At 34.8% G+C, this 25,227-nt stretch overlaps 3 protein-coding genes across 4 annotated transcripts in view; all 3 read right to left on the minus strand.

Annotated features, from left to right (window-relative positions):
* On the minus strand, positions 1-20,919 carry LOC127857408 (uncharacterized). Its single transcript, XM_052393803.1, has 6 exons — positions 20,677-20,919; positions 14,435-14,534; positions 4,192-4,464; positions 3,665-3,784; positions 2,363-2,569; positions 1-167 (listed from the first exon to the last, which is right to left on the minus strand). Exons 1-6 carry the CDS (start codon positions 20,917-20,919, stop codon positions 1-3), a joined length of 1,110 nt encoding a protein of 369 aa, XP_052249763.1.
* Positions 20,244-24,123, minus strand: LOC127857409 (muscle M-line assembly protein unc-89-like). The gene is made up of 5 exons (XM_052393804.1): positions 24,048-24,123; positions 23,376-23,567; positions 23,145-23,242; positions 22,350-22,506; positions 20,244-21,655 (listed from the first exon to the last, which is right to left on the minus strand). Exons 1-5 carry the CDS (start codon positions 24,121-24,123, stop codon positions 21,006-21,008), a joined length of 1,173 nt encoding a protein of 390 aa, XP_052249764.1. The 3' UTR covers positions 20,244-21,005.
* The window catches only part of LOC127858520 (condensin complex subunit 3-like), an 18,553-nt gene continuing 16,756 nt past the window's right edge, over positions 23,431-25,227 (minus strand). For both annotated transcript variants that reach the window (XM_052395722.1, XM_052395721.1), the window contains one exon: positions 23,431-24,226. The gene's annotated coding sequence lies outside the window, so the exon portion shown is untranslated. The remainder of the gene's footprint in view (positions 24,227-25,227) is intronic.

Here is a 25,227-nt window from a genome sequence, read left to right on the forward strand (position 1 = left end):
TTAGCGGATATGGTTCCCTGCCTTCCTCTTGGCGTCAGCCGGTTTCCTGGAGACACGAGACGCGGTGGAAGACTGGGTACCGGTAGACTTGGAACCGGTAGACTGGGACGGCTGGGTGGATATCAGCGACAGGGAACTTCTGACAGGGCTGCCCATGTCTCCACAACCTGAGAAAACAAGCAAAATTGCAAAATACACCAACCAAATACAGTTTGCATATTGATGGATGCAAAACAAAAAGAAAATAATAATAATGTAGGGTCACTGTTTTCAACAACCTGACAAATGAGCCTTTGCTGGGGAAACTTGGCTTAATGCATCTGCTTTTATGGATTTTTTCCGTTAAAGAAAGTCTCTTCTGAACGAAAACCTAGTTTCGGCGTAAAGTTTTGTCCCTGATAAGCCTGTGCAGTCTGCACAGGCTCATTTGGGACGAGACTCTATGCACATGCATTCAGCCCATGTCTTCACTACCTGAGGAAATAAAATAGATGTAAGAGATGAGAAACAAGAGCTAAGCTATAAGGAAGTCTCAGGTTTGATCCAAAGTGATGTTTGTTTACTTTTGGGTAACAGGTAGAAATTTTATGACGAAAGGGGACTTATTCTTTTTAGATATGCATGATTACATGTTTATTCTACTTTGCTGTAAACCATTAACCCTTTACCACTTAGATATAAATAACTCATTTTTTAGTCTATTAGAAAGTTAAATTTAATTAAAGACCTTTTTCACTAGATTCAAGTTTTAAAGGCTTCAATTATAACCATTACATACTGATGAGCAGCAAACAGCACAAATCCTGAACAGACAGCGAGTTACTCGCAGGCTGTTCTGGTTTTATGCTGTTTGCACATAGCCATTTTTACTTTGCTTCTCAGTGGGAAAGGGTTAATCAAATGGTTTTGTTCACATGCTAAATTAGATCAAGTTAAAACTGGGTTTGATGAAAATTGTTGAAATTAACTTCATAATCTTGTTCAAAATTATGTCTTTTCAGTTAATAGATTCAATATTTGTTATAAGACCACAACACCCGCCTGTGTCATGTCCATTTGATTTCGACTGCACAAACGATAACCTTCTTTCAACTAAACTCTGTAGCTTAAATCAGCAACAGGAAATAAATAGGTCCTAAATAAACACTGGATCCCTATTCATTGAGAGTTCTTTTACATCTTTTCTTAACAAACCAAGTACTGGTTCTACCCAGGAACACACCAGAGTGTCTCGACAATGTTAGTGTATTTTGCTGCCAAAGAGCTAAAATAAATAGGTTTTTACTAAACAAGAGCTGTATGGTATACCATAATTCAGTGATAACTTTTCATTTGCGTTTTGCGTTATTTGCGCATTAAAATTACCAAAAGCGCATGTAACAAAAATATCTGCGTCTTTTTTCTAAACTTAACACGGCCTGAATTTTTCCCCATTTTATCGGAACGTAAAAGATGATTTTTACTTAAACATCGTTTATATGTGAATTACGTCAAACTACGTCATTCGAATCTGCGTTTCATACTGGTTCTCTGCTTTGTGCATGAACTATAAGGTTGAATAAGACGACGTCAAATCATACAAACGTTCGCATCCGCTTTCGCTTTCTGAACTGCCACAAATTGCACCCCAAAAAAATTAAAACCTTGTCAAATTCAAGTAACGTTGAAGGCTGCATTTAGAAATGCCGCAAGTAATAAACATATAGCATCATCGAGGGTCAGCGAGGCAAGTACATCTACTATTTTGAACAAGTTTTTGTCTCAATTGCAAATAACTTATAGTTGGTTAAAATACGAAGTGAACGTGATTTTATGTACTATGGGGTAATTTTTACTATATATAACAATTATATGAATATAAATATAATGCACTGATGCTGGCATGAGAAACGGCATGCACCAACGCTGCCAAAATCAGAATTTCAAGCATACAAAATTAAAACGGCATGCTGCTTTATCAGACCACGTTACTGCTATTCAAGCAACCCAGCTTAAAACCAACTTTGTAGCATGCAAAGAAAAAACAATCTTGCTTTGAATAATTTGAAAACCAAAAAATCTCATTATTTTTGGAAAAAGCTCATTGTTTCAGCACATGTGCACTTTAAAAATCATTGGTTAAAAATGGAAAATTATCACTGATTATTCCCAATATATGGTTAAGCATCTACAGCCGATATACTAATTCTGATGAAAAATTGGATGAAAACATTTTGGCTTACAGTAGTTAAGTTTCTTTGGAATTTTTGCCAGGTAACAACTAGTAACACTTTATAAAGTGTTCCAAATAAGGTTAGTACAGGAGAGTATAAAAGTTTATTTAACGCATTGTCACCATTGAATCATGATAAATTTATCCTACCGCTGACGCTACGTCGGGTTGCCGGCGTCTCCTGACTTTGACTGCTTGATCCCTGGACCGTGACCCCACCTAGCACCGGTGACCTGGATTTGACCCCGCCATGCCCCGGTGACCTTGCTGACTGCGTGCTGGACTGGGAAAGGAAGGCACGGTTAACTCGTGCAGCGGAGGCGGGCGGGGACATCAGAACGGATGCCGAGGAAGACGCTGAAAAACGAGCAAAATAAGGTTATGTTGAAGCTTTGATTGTTGTATGCCTGCCAATCATTTATCAAAACTAAACCAATAAATTTATATTTGAGGTATTGTACATGTAATATATTTTGTGTACATGATTCCTAATTTAGACAAAATTTGTGATGATCGGTCGTGTATAATGATCATAATAACATGGTTGTTGTAGTATGGAACTATATGTTTGCTGAGTTATAGAAAGGAAAATGCCAAAAACAAAAGCTCAAAGCATGGATGGTATGACATTCTCCTGCTAACTGAAGCTACGGTATTGAATTGAAAAATTTCACAGGTGGCAGGTTAATGTAACTAATATGTTATTAGATCCTTATTCTTATAACCAGTATTGAACCTATCAACAGAAATTCTATTCATTATCCATGAAAACGTTGTGTGTTAAATGTATCAGAACAAAAAGGCACTAGTACAATAAAACAATAGGTGTGATTTCTCAGGGAACAAAAATACCATACCCCATTCCCCACTTACAAGGTCCTTCTAATCTATTCATTTATGAAACGATCTACAATTTGTAAAACTAGTTTAGCATTTAAATACTTGAAATCAGCTGGTAGGTGGATAATTCACACCTTTGAATAATCACAGTCAATTTTTATCAACATCTGTATATTTTAATCTGACATAGGGAAGAAAAAAGTTTCCTCCTGAAGGAGGTAATTGGGCAACCAACATTGCGCAATAGGGGGGGAATTTTGTCCAAAGGGCAGTTTCAAGCTTGCATTTTTTTTGTCAAAAGGGCAATGTCGAGCGCATGGTCCTATCCCTGTTGCATAATTAGTTTTTATATTATTAATAATTGTTAGAATATTGTTTCCATAATTATTAAATCATGCAAATAAAATGTCTACAATGAGGAATAAATAACATTGTACATTAAGGAATAATTTAATTACAATGTAATAAGAGATTTATAAAAGATAATATGACTAAAAAATAAAATAAATTTCTTATTTTAATAAAAGGGCAGGGCCTCAGAAGGGCAGGGCTGGCGCCCCTCTATTTAGGCCTGGCAGGAGCACTGCTTTTCAATATGAAGTGAGACCTCACTATTAGCACTGCGGCGTGACGGTCTCGCTTTACGGACAATTGTCTCCTCCTCATCATCAGTCTGGGAAGAGGGTTTTGTGGGAGAAGTCTTGCGTTCCACCGGCGCTGACTTGGTGGCAGCTGTTGTTAAATAACAAAGAAAATGCGGTGTTGTACAATTGGGCAGGCAGTTTTGTATATGAGATGCAGTAACAAGAGGTTTTGTTGGAAGGTCTATTTAAGAAATACATTTCATTATGTCTTTTTTTTTGGTCGATACACAATTTATTTAATAAAATAAATAATGATTGAGAAAGTTACTAATCATAATTATTTAATGCCAATTTTCTTTGTCAAAAGATATTGACGTTTGGAATTCAGAAATTATGTACATTTTGATACAATAACTTGTTGGCGATTATTCGGTGAATTGACACTTGCGCCTTCAGAGCTTGGAGCTTTTTTTGCCGCCACCACCCGTGTTGCCTTGGCAACACGTTTCTCTCATGAAGAATCAGATTGGGTAATCGCAAACGAGGCGATTCCACGCTTGACTGGTTTCTTAGTGTTTTCTGTCTGTGAAACAGTCTTAGCCTCGACTTTCTTGGCTGGTCTACTACTGGAGTCAGCAGGAGTTGGGGTGGGAACAGATTTTTGAGACGATCGTGTGTTACGACTGGTGTCCAAAGATGGCGTTAGTGTTTTGGCAGATCTTGTGCCGCTGGCCGTGCTGGATTTTGTCGTAGAATTCGGCGTAGCCGAGCCACTTTCGGCTCTGAGCGTGTTCACGGAGAGTCTAGATTCGGAAGCTTTCTTGCCAGCTGTTGTTGTAAAATAAACAAATCATATTGAACACAATTATTATAAATACATAAGACTTATTAATTTCTGAATATAAATAAATAACTTTTTTTTCGCGGAAACGATTGTTGTTTACTGGTTTCTATACATACGATTACGGACTTCTTTGTCTGTTTCGTTATTTGCGGATTGCCTTGGTCGAGTTCGTTAGTACTATAAAATTGCGCAATTTCCGTACCACGTGATATGACGTCATTCCGCCTTTTGTTAACTGCCTGTGCTGGTGTTATGATCGTCAAAAACAAACGTTTACAATTATATCTCGAGCAATCTGTGGAAATTCCTCGAGGCAGAAAACGGAAGCAACTGGAATCAATGGAGGACTTTACCCGATTCCTTAAACCATATTCAGGTAGTTTGTTGTTTTTTTTTTATTTTGGGGTAGATGTTTCGTGCATCATAAAGTGTTCCTTCAATACAAACAACGACGCGGGGTGCAGTGTTAGTGGGGAATATGTTACTACATTATGTCTTGATTGAGCCATTAATCTATCATTTGGGGCGATCCCTGAATACGGGTTAGTCACATGACTTACGGTGTTAATCAATGACTTGGCGCACGCGCCAGTCTCGCTGTAGCAACTCATTGCGAGGGTTATTTATGTGAACGCGCTTAGTATATTTTATTTATTTTTCAAATAAATATTCAGATCATTTCCGTTAAAAATGGACGCAGTATTTTAAACAAATAATCTTTGTTAAGCTCACAAAATCATGTCATAAGTGTGTGACAATAAGCTATTCTAATTAAAGTACTGTAGCAAGTCTATTTTCTACTATTACAGTATTATGTATTTCATATATCATAATATTTAACATTGTTTTGGCCATTTATCATGTTCTACCAAAGTATTTAATCGTTTGAGGTTGTTTGTGCACATTTATTTTATTGTTCAGACATTTCTTTTTTTTCCTAACATCAATTGTTTTTAAAATTCACGGTAATCCAGTAGGGCACACAGCACACCGGGTTACTGCAAACCAGAGAAACGTCTAAAAACAAATGTAAGTAAAGCGATTTTTTAACAAAATCGATCATAACTTTAACAAAATCGAACGCTAGGCTGAGTTTTTGGGCCCTTTTTTAACATAGTACAAATATAATATGTGTTTTATGGTTATAGCAACTAAATATTTTCTCAGTAAAGTGATAAAAAATAATGAGCGTTTTCGCCAGATTTTAATCAAGATGTAGACAAAAGCTTGTCATATGTATCTGATACATTGTAGTTATGATCAATAAAACTCAGTGCCCGTTCTTAAATTGGTTAATGCTTTTGTGGCATTTGTTTCACCTGTGAAATGCTTTGGTTTCGAACAATAGTCAAAATTGTTTAAGATAACCAACCTATTTGAGCATTTAACAATCCTGTTCATAATGTTAACATAAATGTATGCTTCCCTACAAATGTCAGAAATGTGATTGTTAAAGCAAAGAATGGCAATGTGACTATCAGAAATATCACCTTATCTTCGCATTTGATTTCAATATCTTCCAAATTTAAATTTTAAGTAAACAGAATGCTCTTAAGTACAATAGCTAGTCAATGAGAACAATATTTAGTACAATAGCTAGTCAATGAGAACAATATTTAGTTCTCAAGAGTTTCCACAAGATCGATTTCTTAATTGCTTGTATGAACAATACTATAATATCCGTAAGTATATAGACCAATGCTGTGTATACAACTGACAATGTCATTGTTTAATATGTTTAAATGGAGCAATTTGTCTCTAGATCGCTCACCTGTGTAATTGGCTATGACCAGCTGTGAATCCAGGGGTATGATAGGAAGAATATTTGTATTGAACCAACATTTAATATCAAAGATATGATCTGCTTTGTGTCAGAAAAGGTTTTAAAATTTTCGCGCTATATTATTCAATATAAAACATTATATTCTCACACACCAAGAATGGGCCAATTTTGACCATAGAGGAATACTAACACTCTTGACTATTTAGATTAAGATAATATTGTGGGAGTAACTTCACTATAAACGACTTTATAAAAGTATGACACCGAATATTAAACCAATAGTCTATGACTATTCTTCAGAGAAGAATAGGTGTAAAGATATTAACAACAAGACTATTGCCAAGCAATAAAAGTCCCCTACCTCCCCATATTGCCATCTCTCCATGTTTCAAGTTTCATGAACAAAAATATGACAAACTTTAAAAGTTATCGCAGGATCCACCATTTTCAGCAATATTTCTAGTCTATTTGTTGCCATAGCAACCATAATTATTAACGTAGAAACAAAATGAAATGCCGTGCATTATCTCCATATTTCTATCTGTCCATGTTTCAAGTTTCTTGAAAAAAAAGAATCTCTAAACTCCTTTAAAATAACATGAATACAAATAAAGCAATAGAAATTAAAAGAAAAACGTTTTTCCCTAACGGGGATAAATCCAGTGTTATTTGGATCGTAACCACACTGTCATCAGAACTGCTATTTGAAAACTTGCGTTTTACACTATATATATAAGCGTTCCACATGTTGTTAAAACAGTTAATGAAAACAAATGAGACATTCCAAATAATTAAATCGTATTGCGTTCGTTACTCTGTATAAATGTGTTTTTGTTTCAAATGTTCAGTTTTCATCAACGAATTTGTATTTCAATATATAAATCGGTTAATTAATTTTATATGATTTCCAATTGTTTATAGGTTTGCATAAGTGAGTTACAGTAAGGTAAATTAAATATTCACAGTTAAAGGGGAAAAGTAGTTGTTCTTGGTTCGCGAGTTAATAATGTATAGGAAACGGACCATCGTCGATTCAAGACTGAACATGTGTGATACGACGTCTTATTTTCAACGGCATGACGATATGACATTTGCAAATCTTGATGTTCAAACATGTGTTTAATGAACAACGGAAAGATATTATACTTGACAATCAAAATTGAATTTAAGTTGCTTTTATGTTTACTTTTGAACCACTGAATTTTTTTTTGCATAACATGTATTGAACACGGATTGCACCCAAATTCACCAAAGAGCGATGTAAGTTTGCAGACTTCAATTTTTTGAACACCGATTTTGTATATGAAATCCATTTTCAAAAATAGACTGAAACAACCAAACTACTTTGAAGCCAGATTGTTACGTTGTCAATCATCTTACATGTCTAGGTTGAAGAAAAAAGTATTGAAGATTGATATTCAGCACATAAAAGGATGCCTTTTATTTCGATGCAATCATCTTTTGAGAACATGTATACAATTATTTGAATATTCAGTCATCAGATAGGTCGAACATATTATGTTGCATTATTTGCGCAACACACGTTTTATTATAAGCTCTAGCTGGGATTTTGTTCAACGTAGCAAAAGCTTTTTTAATAAGTTTGCGTACACCGATATAATGACAATGAGGGTAATATTGTTAGCAAAGAGGACAATGGCTTTAAGGTATATGCAATCTAATACGACGTTTAGGTTTTCTCTTCTTTCCTCGCATTTTTCTTAGTAATATGGTATTTTGCATTGGTACTTAAAGTTTAAAAAAAATCACTGAACAATATTTATTTTATACATTTTAAGTTGTCAACCCCCCAAACATTTTTTTTTCAATTTTTCTGAACCATGTTTCTACAAGTTTCACTCTTAGTAATCCAAATATTGAACAAACATAACTTTTTCAGTATGACTTAATAGATAAATGCATAACATATACAAAATGATTACGTTTGAATGAAAACTCAATATGAGACTTAAATATGTGAGCGTAAAGATGAGTTAAAATGTTCGAAATAGGATAGAAAAACATGAGAAAAAGCTTATAATAAAGTGATAAACAGCATGCATACATCTATCTCATATCATGTCATTCATGGAACCTACTCAGTCACAGTGCCGTAAGAGTCGTTAACCTAGTTTAAAATTGCAAATGAAATGCGTGATTCTAGTTCTAAAATACTTGGAAATGTGACAGGAAAATTAGACAATTCATACTTAAGTAAAGAGTCGCATTGAATCATTCATTCATACACGTTTAAAGGAAAATAGATTTATCAATGAAAAGTGATAACATTAACCATAATATGATATACAAAACAAATACATGATTTTCATAGTCGGTTTTTGAAGAACTCCGCCAGGGTTGAATAAATGTCTCCCAATCCCTTTTTATATTGGTGACCCTCGGCTGACCGTCTGAGTTCGTGATAACCATCCTCGCCACCAAGTTCACAAAGATCATTCTAAGATGTATGAGGTTGAGTACAGAGCCAATCATATTATTTTATGCTGTTGCGGCCTTGCACGCATGACTGTTAACAAGAACAATCAATGATTGCAAGTTCCTTGCTTTTTTCTTGGTGGAAATTGAGTCCATAATCTGTCTCACTTCAAAGATAACACCATTGTTCCTTTGTACTTGATGTTTGACTACATGTTATATTCAGGTAGGTTCATAAGTACTTCAATAAGTTTCAGTGAAAGAAATTATTATACAAAATAACAAATTGTATATCAATAATTTTAACAATTTATTTATTAACACAAATATTCGCTTTATTCTGATATATTTTGCTTAAATAAGCCTGTATCAAAGTAGTTTATATGAATTGCCAACTTTTCCTTCATGTTATTTCACAAAACAATTATGTACTGACGTCAAATACACAAGCACTTGTAAAGGAGTATCAATTGATATTAGTGTTTCATGGGAAGTGTGACATAGTCCATAATGATATGTAAGTGTCATCGCTTTTATTTTAATCAGACAATCATGAAATAGCATTTCATTACTAGTATTTATTTGATGCGCATTTGTAAACCGGATTAATAAGTGAGTGTTAATACCACATACCTACATGTACATTCTCCATCTAAATGTTAATACCAAATGCATGTATAATCCCACTAGATAAAAAACCGACTACATTATATTCATTACTTTAAACGTGGGTTCTACATTAAAAATCACATAAATCAGTGAAATACTTACTTTATTTCAATCTGATGAGCCTGTCAAGCAGCGTCTGCTGAGGAGATAGTTGACACTTGTTGAATGGTCCTACCCGCGCGTATTTCCATTTGCTTTAAGTGCGGATTACTTATCATTGGATTTTCAGTGTTGACAAAAAGTAGTTTACCCTTCCTGGACCACCAATAATGTCAATCAATATTGAAAAGATGATAAATATTTAAAACTTTTTATTCGGATAATCATAATTCAAAATTATGATAAATTTTGAGATCACAAAAGTAGCGCACATTGGCATATCATTTTCAGAATAGTATTTGGGACATTTACTTTTGTTGTTTATTTTAGGAAAAAACATCACTTGGTCATAAAATTAAAACATGCTGTCCTTGATTTCCATGCATTTACAACCCAACATTTACCTTACATGGCATCCTCTTATAGCAAATATAAGCCTGATTATATATAAAAAAAATCACGAACATGGTGCACGTTTCCTTCAGGCTCTATTTTACTCCCATTATTAATAATAATACTGTATTATACTTGAAAGTAAATCGGAACCAAGTGCGCATGTTTTGTAGAGGACCCTCTTTAATGAACATATGTATGCATTTTTATAAAGACTAGCAAAGAATTTATGAAAGACAATATGTCAAATATATCAAATTACATCAGATACTATTTTTTTACTGATTCGGCTATAAGTTAAGGAATAAATGGTTTTGAGACCCATTTCTACTTTAAGCTATGATGCATGTAAATATATATCGACGCGGAATCATATGCTTATGTTTGGAAGAAAACCATTCAAGGAATATGTGTGTAAATTGTTATGAAGATAAGCCAAAAGACTTGAGAACATATGTTAAGTATTAACGCAAATTATATTGTTAGCTCAAGCGGCAATTTCATATAATATAACGGAACCTTTTTAATAAATTTGGTAAAGGACCCCATAATTTACATATGTGTTCAATTATATATTTATTTATTTAAATCTGACCACGGTGTTATTAAACTATGGTGTTTAGAAATATAAATAATTTTCCGCCATGGTCCCGATATTGCGCAAAGATGCGGAACAGTGTTCACATGTTTAGTAGAGGACCCTCCAAGAAACGTACACTTTTATGAAGATAGGATATTTATAAAATATGATAGAAAAACAAATTAATAAACGACGGCGTAACGCCCGCCCGACCATGCTACCAACAGCCGATCCGCACGGTTTTCGATAATCCATAAACAGAGATTGGTCGTTTGAGAATCTGGCTAAAAATGAAATAATTGACAGCTGACATCAACTTATTCATATAGATATTGTCATTAAGATGGGGCCTATTTAACATGTATAAAATGTACGCAATTTGGTGAAATATTATTATATAAAAAGCGCATTAAGTTCAAGGCTAGGATGTTGGCATAAAGGTCAGCATTGGGTCTTGCTTTCACACAATATGCGCAACGTAAACGGAAGCTACGCTTGTAAATATTACATTAGACCCATTTTCGCATGTCGAAGCTCATATATATAAATAGAGGAATCTGGCTGATGATTATTATACATTAATGGACGTTTAACTCAAATGACGTGGCACACGTTTGAATGATTAATGAAAATAATTGAGGCCGAGTATTCTTCTTGCGAACTTTAAAATCCCTTAGGCTTCTGTTTGGTGAACGGAACTTAAAAATATAGATAGTAATCATTGACACTTATACGCCTCAGTAATGTACACTAAAAATTCTGATTTAAGGTGGTATTGTCCCCTGGCACTCATAAAACTTTCATGGAAAAGTTGTTAAGGAAATTCCTGTAAATAATTTAGCCATTCGTACGACTTTTATGATAAAGTTCCTAAATGATTACTACTATTTATTTTATTATTTATTGGTAATTTATCATCAGCAAGTATGTGCTTATTATTCGTGTTATTCGTCTTTTGTTTATTTTCAATATACACACCAATTTAGAGTTCTAATTTGATTCTTAAATGTATTGTAAACTGTAATTGAGCCTTTAGTTCTGGTGTCTTCCTCTCCTCTAAAGTAATTATCATATCAACTGTTCATAATTGTGGTTCAAATCGTTTTTTCTTATCTTGAGAAAAAGGAACGTCCATGTACAGAACTATCTGCCAAAATATTTACACAGCGACCGACGTACAAAAGCAAAGCAGCATACACTCGCTTCTTGGAAGGGATGTGGTATTCTATATCATCGTTTAAATACAGTTGCTGATTTTATCACACATATATAACAAAGTTTGTTGCCAACGTGACAGATAAACAAAACATGCTTATGCTACCAACGCTATCACAACATTTACAAAGCGTGCAAATCCTTCTCCAAACGTTGAAGTAATTACATGTATCCACACAGTCGTTGAATTTAAATGTAATGTTTACCATATGAACGTATACCCCTTATTTAAACACATGTTTATACATCTTAATTCGTGACTGAGACTTAATTATTAAGACCTCTTATACTCTACAATATTCAAAACCACCATTGATTGAACTCCTAAACCATTTGCTGAATAATACACATCTTCAAGGACTAGGTCGCAGATTTTCGTATTTACAAGACATAGACGTTTTACTCAAATGACCTGACTCACAATGGAATGATCAATGAAAGAAATTGAAGCGAAGTATTTTTCTTGCGAACTTGTAAATCCCTTGATCTTCTGTTCTGTCAACGGAACTTAAAAATATAGATAGTAATCATTGACACTTATACGCCTCATTACTGAAATCAAAAAATACTGTTTTAAGGTGTTACTGTCCCCTGACACGCATCAAACGGTCAAGAAAAAATTGTTTAGGAAATTCCTATCAATAATTTAGCCGTTTGTACAACTTTATGATAAATTTCATAAATGATAATTACTTTTTTATTTTATTATTTATTGGTCATTTATCAACAGCAAATATGTGGTCATTCTTCGTTTTATTCATTTTTTGTTTATTTTCAATGTACACACCAATTTAGAGTTCTAACTCGATTCTTAAATGTACTGTAAACTGTAATTGAGCCTTTAGTTCTGGTGTATTCCTCTCCTCTAAAGTAATTATCATATCAACTGTTCATAATTGTGGTTCCAATCGTTTCTTCTTATCTTGAGAAATAGGAACATCTACGTACCGAACTATCTGCCTAACTATCTCTTACATAGTGACATAACGACCGACGTACAAAAGCAAATCAACATAGTAACGCTTCTTCGAAGCGAGGAGGTAATCTTTATAATCGTTTAATAACAGTTTCCATTCATATACCACAGCTTTTTTCCAACATGACAGATAAACAAAGCATGTTTAATCTACTAACGCTTGCACAACATTTCCGAAGCGTGCGAAACCTTCTCCAAACGTTGAACTAATTACATTTGTCCTCAAAATCGTTGAATATAACTATATTGTTTACCATATAAACGTATCTACCCCTTATTTAAACACATGTTTATACATCTTAATTCGTGACTAAGACCTAATTATAAAGACCACTTATACTCTACAATATTTAAAACTACCATTGATTGCATTCTTAACCACTTGCTGAATATTACAAGTCTTAAAGGACTAGGTCGCAGATTTTCGAATTTACTTTTTCGTATAAATAATTTCATGTAATGCCTTTGCTAACAAAACAGTTACAAAACTGTAACATTTAGAATAGTTTCAAATAATAATAATAATAACAGAAAAGACGATACTATAAAATAATGTGCATATTTGTGGATCAACCTGAGACCTCTTGAAGCCAAATCTGATGGACAACCGATACTTCGCTCCGGTTTTGTTTTCGAATGGTAGTTTACCGGTAAACGCTATGCCGCTATGCCGCTATGCCGGTAATACACACATTATTGCTATATTCTCGAACAAAAAGGTTACAAATCCTTTGATATTTTTCCGATTTTGATTGATGCTGATCAATAAACACACATGTAGTTTGAATGTTTTCTTAAACCAGTATGTTATTTTGCTTATTTGAATGCAATGCATACATTCTGCTTTCACTCTGCGACATTTTTGTAGAAATTTTAATCTTTCAAAAATGTGAAAATTGTTCTTTAAAAGGATCATGTTCACATATTCTAGTTTTTTAATGATATTTAATGTTTTAACTAATAAAACTACAATGTTTATGGACAAAACGACGGTCGGGTGATTTGATTTTAATCGTTACACAACAAATTCAGTTTGTCTTGACCGATTTTGAACCTATAAGTCGAGTACTTTCTATATGTAACGCAAACCTTTTTTATAATTTCCTTTACAATCATGTTAATTCAGTGTAAAATAGAAATAATGTTCCAATTTTTTTCTAAGGCCAGCTTGTGCTTCAGAGTATATAAGCATCGTTTCCCGTTCTTTGAATCTGTAATATATATATATATATATATATATATATATATATATATATATATATATATATATATATATATATATATATATATATATTATTTATTTATTTATTTATTTATTTATTTATTTATATTTATATATTTAAATATATATTTATTTATTTATATATGTAACAGCTAATAAATACCTATGAAAACAATCGTTCATTTCTGAGAGCCAACATAGTTGTGTTCTGATATTTATAAAACAGTAGACAATACAATTACAATGAAAAACGTTAAAGTCAATACATACAAACACATACATATCAGTTCATACAATACATTATAACACGTCAAAAAATAATTTAGTTAAAGGGGAAAAAATCATGCAAAATATCTGGTGATTTATATTTTTTAAGCTTAAGGCCTCATGTTCCAATGCCTATGATTAGTATTAAACAGAACATTCAACCTCATTCGTCACAACACGGCGCTAATTCTAGATATTCGGTCAATGTCATGTCATATTCAGATATTACGAATTGAAATAAATGAACGAAACAATAAGTTTGTCTTTGAATGAGATACTCGACGAAAACTTTCGTCTCATATGCAATCGATCACCACACAGTTTACTATGTCTTTCTAAAAAAGCTGTAGCCATCAACATCTTCAAATGGATCTTCAGTCCTGGTTTCAGTCGTCTCATACAGCCTGCAGTTGGCTGAAACAAAACAATTATACATTACATGAAATTGAATGTTTAATTATACAAGAAATCGACATTAAGCGCCGTATAATAAAATATTTATAATAAATGTAAATTCAATTAAGTTATAAATGGGGCAAACGTTTAAGCAATTTTATTTATTAGGTAATTGTCCGAAGTAAACGAATAGTTCACAAGCGAGAAAAAGAATAAATAAGAACAAGTTCGATTTAAAATATAATATCTTAATATACTAGGTAGAAATTATGTCAATACATAACATTGACGAGGAAACAACAATACGCCCAAACAAGCCAAAACTGTTGTTCATGGCACATTTGTGGACAATTCAACATCCTGTTAAAAGATCCAATCGACTTTGACACGTTTACTATGAGATAGTTTATATTTAACGTTTAATTCTAAAGGCTGCATCAATCATTATTATTGTATAATGTCAATAAAAAGCATCTGTGACAAGGTCAATAGCATTCATTTTCAAATTCTAGTTTAGGTTCAAGCTCCAACATGTTAAATATAGGACTAACCATCGGGGTTGAAACATCGATAGAGGTTACAACACTCCCAGCGAAGGTTCGGGTCAGTCGTATAACACCATGGACATGGTTCGTTGTCCGGTTTTCGACAGTAATTCTCGGCCTTGGTCAAGCTTGATTCTGGAAAATTTGATTCGAACTCCGACATGCTGTGGCTATGCGGGCTTTGGCTATCCCATCTCTGACACGTAATTTTGGACTTCGAACGTGACCAGGTTCCATTGTAGTGACTAAAGTTCGAAGAGGTGTAGCAACGTTTGTCCGGTTTTTCTGTTGAATTAGCGAATTATATTTTAGTTCATTTATAAGTTTGATCGCAACGCAATATTTCTTGAAACAATCGTTTATATATATTAATTAACAATACGTCATTTGTTATGATCTATTATATGCTGACAAAATGCATATTGGTTGAGGCGCAGCCGAGGTCAGCATGTTGTTGTTTTTCTGCAATCAAATCAGACATGTCAGAACATATTTTATTGTTCATTCCTATGCAAAAATAATCTTACTTACTTGACACACACGTATTTCGTTAAAATTATAAAAATGCGCGAAAAACCATGAGAAATTGATATTGAAATTGATACCATTGTGTCCCGACTGATTTTGCACAACTGTTTTTTTTTTCTAGAGATCTAGAAACACCACCTATTTTAGACCAAAAACCAATTTCATAGCACGGGAAAAATAAACGTTTTCATAGAAAATATGTCATTAGCCTGCCTCTGTCTAAACCGATCAGATCGTATTTATTTCTACGTTATATAATACACATATTTATTTGAATTCTTAGCGTTTACTGAACTGTTATGGTCATTGTGCGAGTCGAGTTTGTGTTAAATAATTTTGGAACACACCTCAAACCATAGACCATAGATATGCCCATTGATAAAGCATGTTTCGTGAATAAAGTAAAGCAAGTGTTCTACAAATATTCTACCTGTAGATTTAAATAGGTATGTTTTACAGTTAACATTTTCAATGCATTTCATTGCACACATCATGCGGTTGTTGGTATAGACTTCTTCTATACAGAGGACTGGTCCTTTTCGTACAGTAGCTGGGGCAGTGTAGGTCCAACAAACATGAATGTCCTCGCGGCATAAACGGCGTGTGCCATACACCAGAAGGCTACAGTTATTGTTAAACGTATTTCATTTTTGGAGCAATTCATTTTCGTTAGAAGGTTCGTCTAAACAAGCATAGATATCAGAGCTCCTGTTTAACCAGAATTATGAAAGTTGCAGCACGCCTGTGTTTGTGATTTGTATATGTCAAATATTGGACACCAAATGCTAAACTGAAACAAAATATGTTGCTGTAATCTAGCACTGTTTTATAAATAAATCCGCACGCGTGATTTAAACCATACGCCTCTTAACTTCCGTGGGATTGTCGACCACGCGCTATGACCGACAAGTATTATTTCCATTCGAATGCGGTCTTACTTGACTATTTCTATGCCTGTGAAAAGCTACTTACTATTTTCTACGTAGCTCCACCCACAATCGTTAGCTATGGCAGTTCCGTCGATTATTGGACAAATTCATTTTTCGGCGTAAGCTGTATTAAGCCAGCTTTTCACCCTGACTTGACCTTTGTAAGTGTCCAATAATACTCAAATAAAACTTCCCGCGGCTAGGTACGAATGAATACACTTCATTTATTCCATTGGCTGATTTGAGTATAACACCAGAACATTGGAAACATATCCGCGTCTTTTTAACACTGTTTTACTGCATGAAACAATTTTATCTCTAATGAAAAGGCTCAATAGATAGAACAGTTTTACAATCAATTTTCGACATAAATACAGTTTGTGCGTTCACCTTGTATTTTCAGAGAATTACCAGCGCAAAAGCGTTTATACTAAAGGCTATGTTGTCATATTTAGTACTTACTTGCATTGCATTTCAACCCGCGAGGTTTCGGGTCAATTCGCGGCCATTTGTGAAAGTCAGAGTTTATATACAGTTCATCACCGGAGTTCGCAGAAGGGGTTGCGATCATTGTGTTACACCGGTCTTACTGACAATAACGTAGTGACTGTAATGCATTGCATTCCAATCCGCAAGGTATCAAGGTCAGTTTGCGGTCAGTTGCAGAAATCTTTATATAAACGCCGTCTCGTAAACTTTGTGCACTTGAAGTCTGTTTTGATCAGAAAGATACTAAATAAAGATATTCGGCGATATTATTGTGGTATGTCAATCATCGATTTTTAATATGGTATCAACATTTGCATGATAAGGACCAATTTTGATAAAATTAATTAGAAATATTTATCCATTTAGACCAGTTTATTAAGCATGAGCACAATAATTCACTATACTATAATTATGCAATTAAATAAGATTCGAGTATTGCCGGCTGACCTATATGCACTCGTTTATTTTCATGTTTCTTGTGTTTTTCTATTCTGTAAATATAGATATCTGAGTAATAATATCACATAAAGCAAAATAAGCAACGAAATCTGGCGCAACACCCCGTAATTGATTTGCTTATGATGTAGCTAAGAACTGCGCAGAAAAAAGGCATCCGCTACTTTTTATCTCATAGAGATAACTTTTGATCGTTCATAAACATCGACCACAATCAACGCCGTATATCTTTTTAAAGATATTTCTTGTTCATTATACGTCCATACATAACCTAGCGGATCATGATTGTGCATCAAAAACAGGCTAGGTATACATATATGTAATGCAAATACTATTCGTTGTGAGCTGAAAAAAACACTGTTTGTATATTATCGATAACATAGTAACAACAAAGAAAACGAGCATATGTTTTTCAAGTTTGTCAAGAGATCTATTGTAGAAATACAGAATGGTATTGATAACACCACATCGCGTGTTGTAGTTTTGAGTTTATATTTTGGGTTTATTATGGGATGTTGATTTTTATTGCGATTACGAAACGAATAATCTCGATTGATCCGTTTTAAATGACGTGACCATTGTAAGAATTATACATTTCAAATTAACATTTTTCATATTGACAACGTTATTGAAGTGTTAAAAGTTAAACGGTTAATTTGGACGTGAATTCGTACAACGATAAGTTTCTAGTTATAACTAAATTGATCTGTTCAATCAGCGTCATTTTATAAAACCGTCTTGATTAAATCATAATTCAATAATGAACTTCATTAAATAACGCTGACCTGTATGTATAATACGAAAACTGGTCGTTATTTTTCGAACTTTACAATGACACTCGCTGATAGCAAGTCTTTTATTATGACTTGGAAGAAAGTTGTCTCACGACTACGACACTTCCGGTTTTAACAAAAATGTCGACTCGATCGCAGTGTGAAAATTCGGCATAAAGCCGCATTATTATCGGCTGAATACTTGCTGAATGCGATGGTTTTAAGCGAACTATGGCGTGGAAATGCTTTAACACATTATAATCTCCCATAAAATTGGAATGTTTCAGCTTTTTTAAACCTTGTCTGTTGTCCTTTAATTGTGTCTACCTTATTTATAGCTTGTTTTCAGTGTAATCACAGTCTGTTATCACTTCACTAGCCGAACCACGACGTTTCGTGTATCTGGAATTTGTTAGAAAACATTAGTCCTACACAAAGCCTCTATCGGAGATAATAGCGACAATTTTTTGTGGAAAATTAGCGAACATGTATTTTCGTGAACGATTTTGTCTTACGTGTTGTTAAAATTGTTACCTTGATTTTATCAATGTCATAGCTTCCTTTCAAAGAAATTCGGCATTAATTCGGGTAATATTTGTCACATAGAATTTCCTATTTTCACTACAAGTTAAACTCGCAGGTTTACGACACAAATTCTCAATATGATTTTTTATGAAGAGAATTATATAATGTGTTGACAGGTTATGTTATTCTCCTTGCTACTCCTTCCCTAATTAAGAATTGTGCAGTTTAAGTAAACCATTACTTGCATCGTGAACAAATATAAAATTAATTTATTACACAGTGGCAATCGCTTGTTAGGTCCATTACTTCGTTTGCAGGGCGATTCCATCCGGCCGCCCGTTTGTCCTGCTGCATAACAAATGCCTTCCACCGCATTCATATAACGCAAGCTGTTAGGCAAGGCCTTGAAATGTGGTTAACAGTTTTGCGCTGATACCATTGAGTGTCAATTTTCCTTGATATTTACCTTGCGGTCATATTTAAGTTGGTTTCTATAGGGGAAATCGTGTAAACGTTACGTCGGTATATAAATACATGGATTTACCAAGTCTATTTACTCCTAAATTAAGTTGGTTCTAGGCTAAAGCTAAGTTGGTAGTGCAAGCTGAAAATCTAATAATGCTATGCACGTTACCAAGGCTTTTCTGGATATTTGACTTTCAAGAGTATTTTAAACTTTTTGATTGCTCTTGGTACATCATTTTTGAGTAGAATACTTTTTCAAGTATGTTACACACTTGTCGCGCACTGCGATTAACTATACCTTGGGCGTGGATGCTGGATCTGATATTGTTCAGAAAGAGTCTGTTGCGTTCAAGATTAAATTTACTCCGTTTCTAGCGAGATGACATTTTCGGCTGTATATGTTGTGTATGTTGATAAGTGTGGGTCTATTTTCACTCGGCTGTAAACTAGTCATTGCATAGATTTCCCAAAAACTGTTATACTTTGTTGAAACGCCAGGCTGTAATCGAAAGGGCAAATTGGGCTACTTCTGTTAAAATGTGTTATTTAGTTATGGTTTTGGTCATGTGTGGGTTTATCAGGATAGAGTAATGTTGATGCATTTTTTACACCTGTTCAAAGATCGCCTTATTTTTGTCACAAGCAACAATGGCCTGGGAGTTTATTCGACTCGTCACGGTGTCAGATTATAATCATTGCTTGTACAAGAAAATATCTTTCTCTTAAAATTACCATTCTCCTATAGAAAGCGCTTGCAAAGTACAGCTGCTCCACTAATCAGTTTATTATTAAACCTGGACGACATCTTGGTATAGTGCATGCTCTCAGATATTGTCTACATTGCCTAATTGTAGAAATCACTTGTGTCGATGTAAACGAATTTCATGTATTTTGCATTGCTCTATTTAAAAAACAACAAAAACAACAAACTATTATCTTTTTTCTTGGTATTGCGGACACAAGGAATAATTCGTTTTCTTAGTTTTAGGACACGGAAACATTATCAACACTTGTATAAATTGCATAAGCCATTAATTATACGGTATATACCGGTATCTTAATGCAAAAAGTATACCAACATAAATATTCGTTTATATGCGTTGAACATTTAAGCTTAAAAGATAGAAGCCATACCGTACGAGAAAAACTTGTATGTGTCTAATCGCTTGTTGAATGATTCTTGGTATTAAAGGTCCGAGTTAAACAGTGTGTAATCGCTGGTTGAGCGATTATGGTGCTTACATGGCCGTGTTGTACAAAGTGTGACATCGCTGGGTAAGCAAGTTAAAAAGCCACGTCACAGGTTACCAATAGTTTATCTCTACAAGCTAACCTTAGCGACTATGAATCAACACATTGGCTAGAATGGACTCTGGGTTTCAGGCGTAGTATATCAACCTAATTTAAAGGTTAAGCTTTAAAAATAGTAGCAATGCCGCAGGGAAAAAACTTGTATAGATTCCTCCACCACGGACCTTGTAGTCCTCCTAGGTGAAGAGATCTCCGGTGTGTCTGCCACAGACCTAGCCGAGGTACGCCTTTTTTCTTCTGTCTTCTCTGGCGTGTCCACCACAAACTTAACCAGGGACCGCCCTGACTTTGCATCATCTGCCTTTTCAGCTCCCGCATTTTTCTCTTTCCCTGGCGAATTTTTGGCTGCCAAGGTGGCGTCCGCTTTTGTCTTCTCAGACATTGACCAAGAAACGCGAACAGATTTCGCACGAGTCATATCTGGAGAGTCTGTGGTCTTATTACTACCATTCCTATTAGCCGCCTTCCTTACATTCTTCTAGGGATTGCAATTACTGACGGTGGTTTTCTGGTGTTTTTATCGTTGTTTGCCTCCGCCTTAGCCTTTGAAGGTCCTACTTCTTTTGCCGTAACTTTCTGTTTAGCTTTATCTCCAGCTTTACTTTCATCAGGGGAGAAAAGAGAAGCCGACGACTTTCTCTTGGAAGGGGATTTGTCTCCCTTTGCAGCTTCTTTCAAGGGAGACTTCCCAACATTTTTCTTTTCAGGATTGTTCTGTGAACCAATCTTTTTCTCATTTACTTTGTAATCAGGTGACTTTGACATTCTTTTTCTCTTCGTTGCCGGCGATTTTGAAGCTTTTCTTTTCTCCTGGTTCCGTCTCGCTGGCGACTCGGAGGCGATTCTTTTCTCGGGCGACGAATCAACTGGCAAACAGGAGGCTTTTCTCTTTTCTGAATCTTTTCTCGGTGACACATTCTTCTTTCCTCTACCCGCAGGGGATTTCTGCGGTGATGTTCTTCCGGCTTTCTCTGGGAAACGGCCTCTCTTCGGGGATTCATTCTCTGAAAGTCCCTTCTCTGCCTCTTTGTTAATTTCTTCCCTTGTAACCGCCTCAGATTCTGCAACCTCTGAGTCTGCGCTTGTAATTTCTTTGCCGGATTTCTTGGTTGCCGAGACTAAAGACAGACAATGTCCATATGTTGAAATCATTACAGATTAGTGTTTAAATTCCCACTATCATATTCTTGTTTAGTATTTATAATTTTAATATACTTGTGTCATGGGGATGAGTGGTTTAGGGTTAATCAATATTACTCATCACAATACCTTTAACTCTTTACCACTCAGAAGCAAAGTGAAAATGGCTATGTGCAAACAGTATAAAACCAGAACAGCCTGCTAGTAACTCGCAGTCTGTTCAGCTTTTATGATGTTTGCTGCTCATCAGTATTTAATGGTTGGAAATGAAACCTTTCAAACTTGAATCTAGTAAGAAGAAAGGTATTTAATTAAATGTAACTTTCTAATCTAAGTGGTAAAGGGTTAACATGTTTCTGAAGATGTCATGTGAATACAACCCTGGCACTTATTTCCTGATTATTTTCACGTCTCTCTTAAAATATTGGTTTAAAGTCATAATTCTCACACATACTTGGATAGTGTGCACCAACTTCACTAAAAAATTATATATAATCTATTAATGATAAGTATACAAGAAAAGAAAAACATTAGTACTATTTTATTTAAGACCATTTACTTTAAAAAATGTAATACAAATAAATAAGATAAACAACTAAAGTCAAGTATCCTCAAACCAACGTAAGACTTTTTTGGGGAAATCAGGCCCCTGGAATCTTACACCAAACCCACCTTCTGGCATTGCAAACACATCCTCGTCCGCGGCTAGCTCGGTCGTGGCGGCGGTCTTCTTGCTGCAACTGTTCCGTACCGGGGTGGTGGAGGTGGAGCTCGGGCTGGCTCGGCGCTCATCAGACACGACGCGTCCACGTCCTCCAAGGAGTCCTCCCTGTTGATATCCAGCTCCAAGTCCATGCCTGTCACACCCAGCGTTATATTGGCCGAGTAGAGGCCTCGCACCCCTGGAACCGTGGTATAACAATAAGTTTTGTTTAAACCTTGTATATTAATGTGATATCCAACTCTGAGTTTATGCCGAGTAGAGGTCACGCATACCTGGAACCCAGTGATTTTTTTCACATGATATTTTGTACAGCCTGTGCCTATTGAATTGGAGAAAAAGGCGTGATATATAGCCATAAAATTGGGGAGATTACAAAATTCAAAAGAAACTTATTTTCTTGATTTGCTGATATGTTGACTTAACAATTTACACATAAATTGGAAAGAAAAAATCCTGCACATTGCTAAAATACACTTGGAAATATAAATGTTAAAAGATGGCATGTTATATATTTATTTTAAAATACTTGTATACTAATGAATATGTAATATATGAACCATAGTCCAACAATTTAAGGGCTACCACAATCTTCAAATTACATACCGGTACACATCTGTTTAATCCTGAAATCTTTTGTTCAAAAGCTTATTATATTTGCCTGACCACAGATCTAAGGTATTCAGATATTGTAGTGATAACTAGATTTCTAGTTAGTAATGGTCAATTTTGATAAGAATGTTAACAAGTAAGTCGTTTAAATTCAGCTGCTTGGTCAAGTCGTCATCATCATCACCACCATCCTCCTCCTCCTCCTCGTCACCAACAACACAAAGACCACCACCTTATATAATCATCATCAAAACCACCAACACCCCATATCATAATCATCATCATCATCATCATCATCATCATCACCAAAACCACTACCACAATAACAACAACACCACAGCCATTGCGAGGAAATAAACACCTACTTTTACGTTTCGGCGATGCTCTTGCATCGGTTTGATCCATTGTGGCGTCAGCAGTGTCTGCTACTTCCCCTGCCTGTCTGTCAGACTCTAAGTCTATACCTGGCAGGTCGTCATCATTGGTGATAAACTTGCTCGCCAGCTTGGATATTGTTGCCTGAAACTTCTGTAGCGCCTTCAGGCTTATTCGCTCCTCTGAAATCAAGCGAATGGCAATGATGAGATTTTCTTAAATGTCGCTGGATTTGTATCCCCCTCCAAAGTCGAATGGATATAGAACTGGTGTTGTCTGTCCATTTGTCACAAAATGACTGTATTTTTGGCTGGTGATATCAATTCAACGAATTTGCTTTTTTTCAGTAGATTTTATAGCCATTTTAGGGTCTAATTTATTTTTACAAAAATATTTTTTAGCTGTCATCAGGTCATATTCGGAATTGCAATTAGTATCTTCGTTTAGAATCCAGTCCCAAACATCCAAACAATTGCTTGTTTGACTGAACATTTGGACATACAGCATATTTTAGTGTGTGCAGTTAACAATGTGTTAAGTGCACACACTAATCTGGTACAACACTACACATACATGCATTAAGCCCCCTTTTACCAGAACGAGGCTCATTTGTATAGCAATCTTGGCTACTCAAATAGATAGAAATAAGCTCAAAATTAAACCCCTGACGTTGACCATCTTGTAGGGGAGGATGCGTAGATCCTTGATGACGACCTCGTTATCCGGACTAATCTCCATCTGATTGAGGATCCGGGACCACAGCTTCACGTGGGCGGAGTCCGGGGCCGAGAGGATCTTGTTGCAGACCTCTCTCTAAGAGGTTGTCGTGACCTGGGTTGTCCTGTGGCAACATGGGCATTGATGCATTTAATCTAGAAATATTTACATGTTTAATCGATAAAAGTGACAAATTTTGGGATTTTTTATCGATAAAAAGGACCAAATTGGGATTTTTTATCAACAAATATTGGAACTACAGGTTTTTACCTGGCCATTTTGGGGAAAAATCATATAAATTTAAGTTATATAATTTAAAGGTTGTTTAAACAATAAAATTGAGATAAAGAGTCTAATTATCATAAGTCATAAGACACTTCTTTGTTAAAAAATATTTTAATTTTTTTTTGAAATAAGGATTTAAAAAAAAATTTAGTTTGAGATCGGGTCCGTTTTACGGCCTTTTTAAAATAGCAGAAATACCCCTGTATACCCTGTCTCAAACATTGATCATAGGGGTATACACATATTACATTGCTGTATGAATGAACAGAGACATGGAACCAACAAGGCAAGACGAGGCAACGCATCCCTTCATAACAATAACATAGAAGAAACAAACAAATCCAAGGCTTTTTTCCTCTTTGTGATAGGGCCCTCTTAAAGTAGAGTGTTGTTTTTGGCCTTTTGATGCCTTATTTTATTTGATAATAGTGGAACGATAAATATTTAGTTTTACAGTGAAAGTGAATGATTTGAAAATAAAGGGGAAGACATCTAACAATGTAAAACATTAACTTTTTTACAGCGTGACCATCGAACCATAAATGACATAGCAAATGAACACAATTGTGTCATGTAACTGTTTACTCAGGATTTATCAGTAAATAATCAGGGAACACCAGAAAGTTATTTTGATGCATAGAGTAAACAGTTTTTGCTTTTCTTCGTCAAGTTCAAGCCATGGGAACTCAATTTTTGATTTAGGATAAAATTGACATTTTTGTTTTTCTTAATATTTACGTTTTCTGTCAGTTTTACCTTTGCATTCTTCTTTATTAACTGATTTGTCGGACGAAAATCCAAACTTGAATAAAGCCATTCTTTAAATTACATTCTCTTGTC

This window comes from Dreissena polymorpha, chromosome 14 (genome assembly GCF_020536995.1).
Source record: "Dreissena polymorpha isolate Duluth1 chromosome 14, UMN_Dpol_1.0, whole genome shotgun sequence".
NCBI classification, from domain to species: Eukaryota; Metazoa; Mollusca; class Bivalvia; order Myida; family Dreissenidae; genus Dreissena; species Dreissena polymorpha.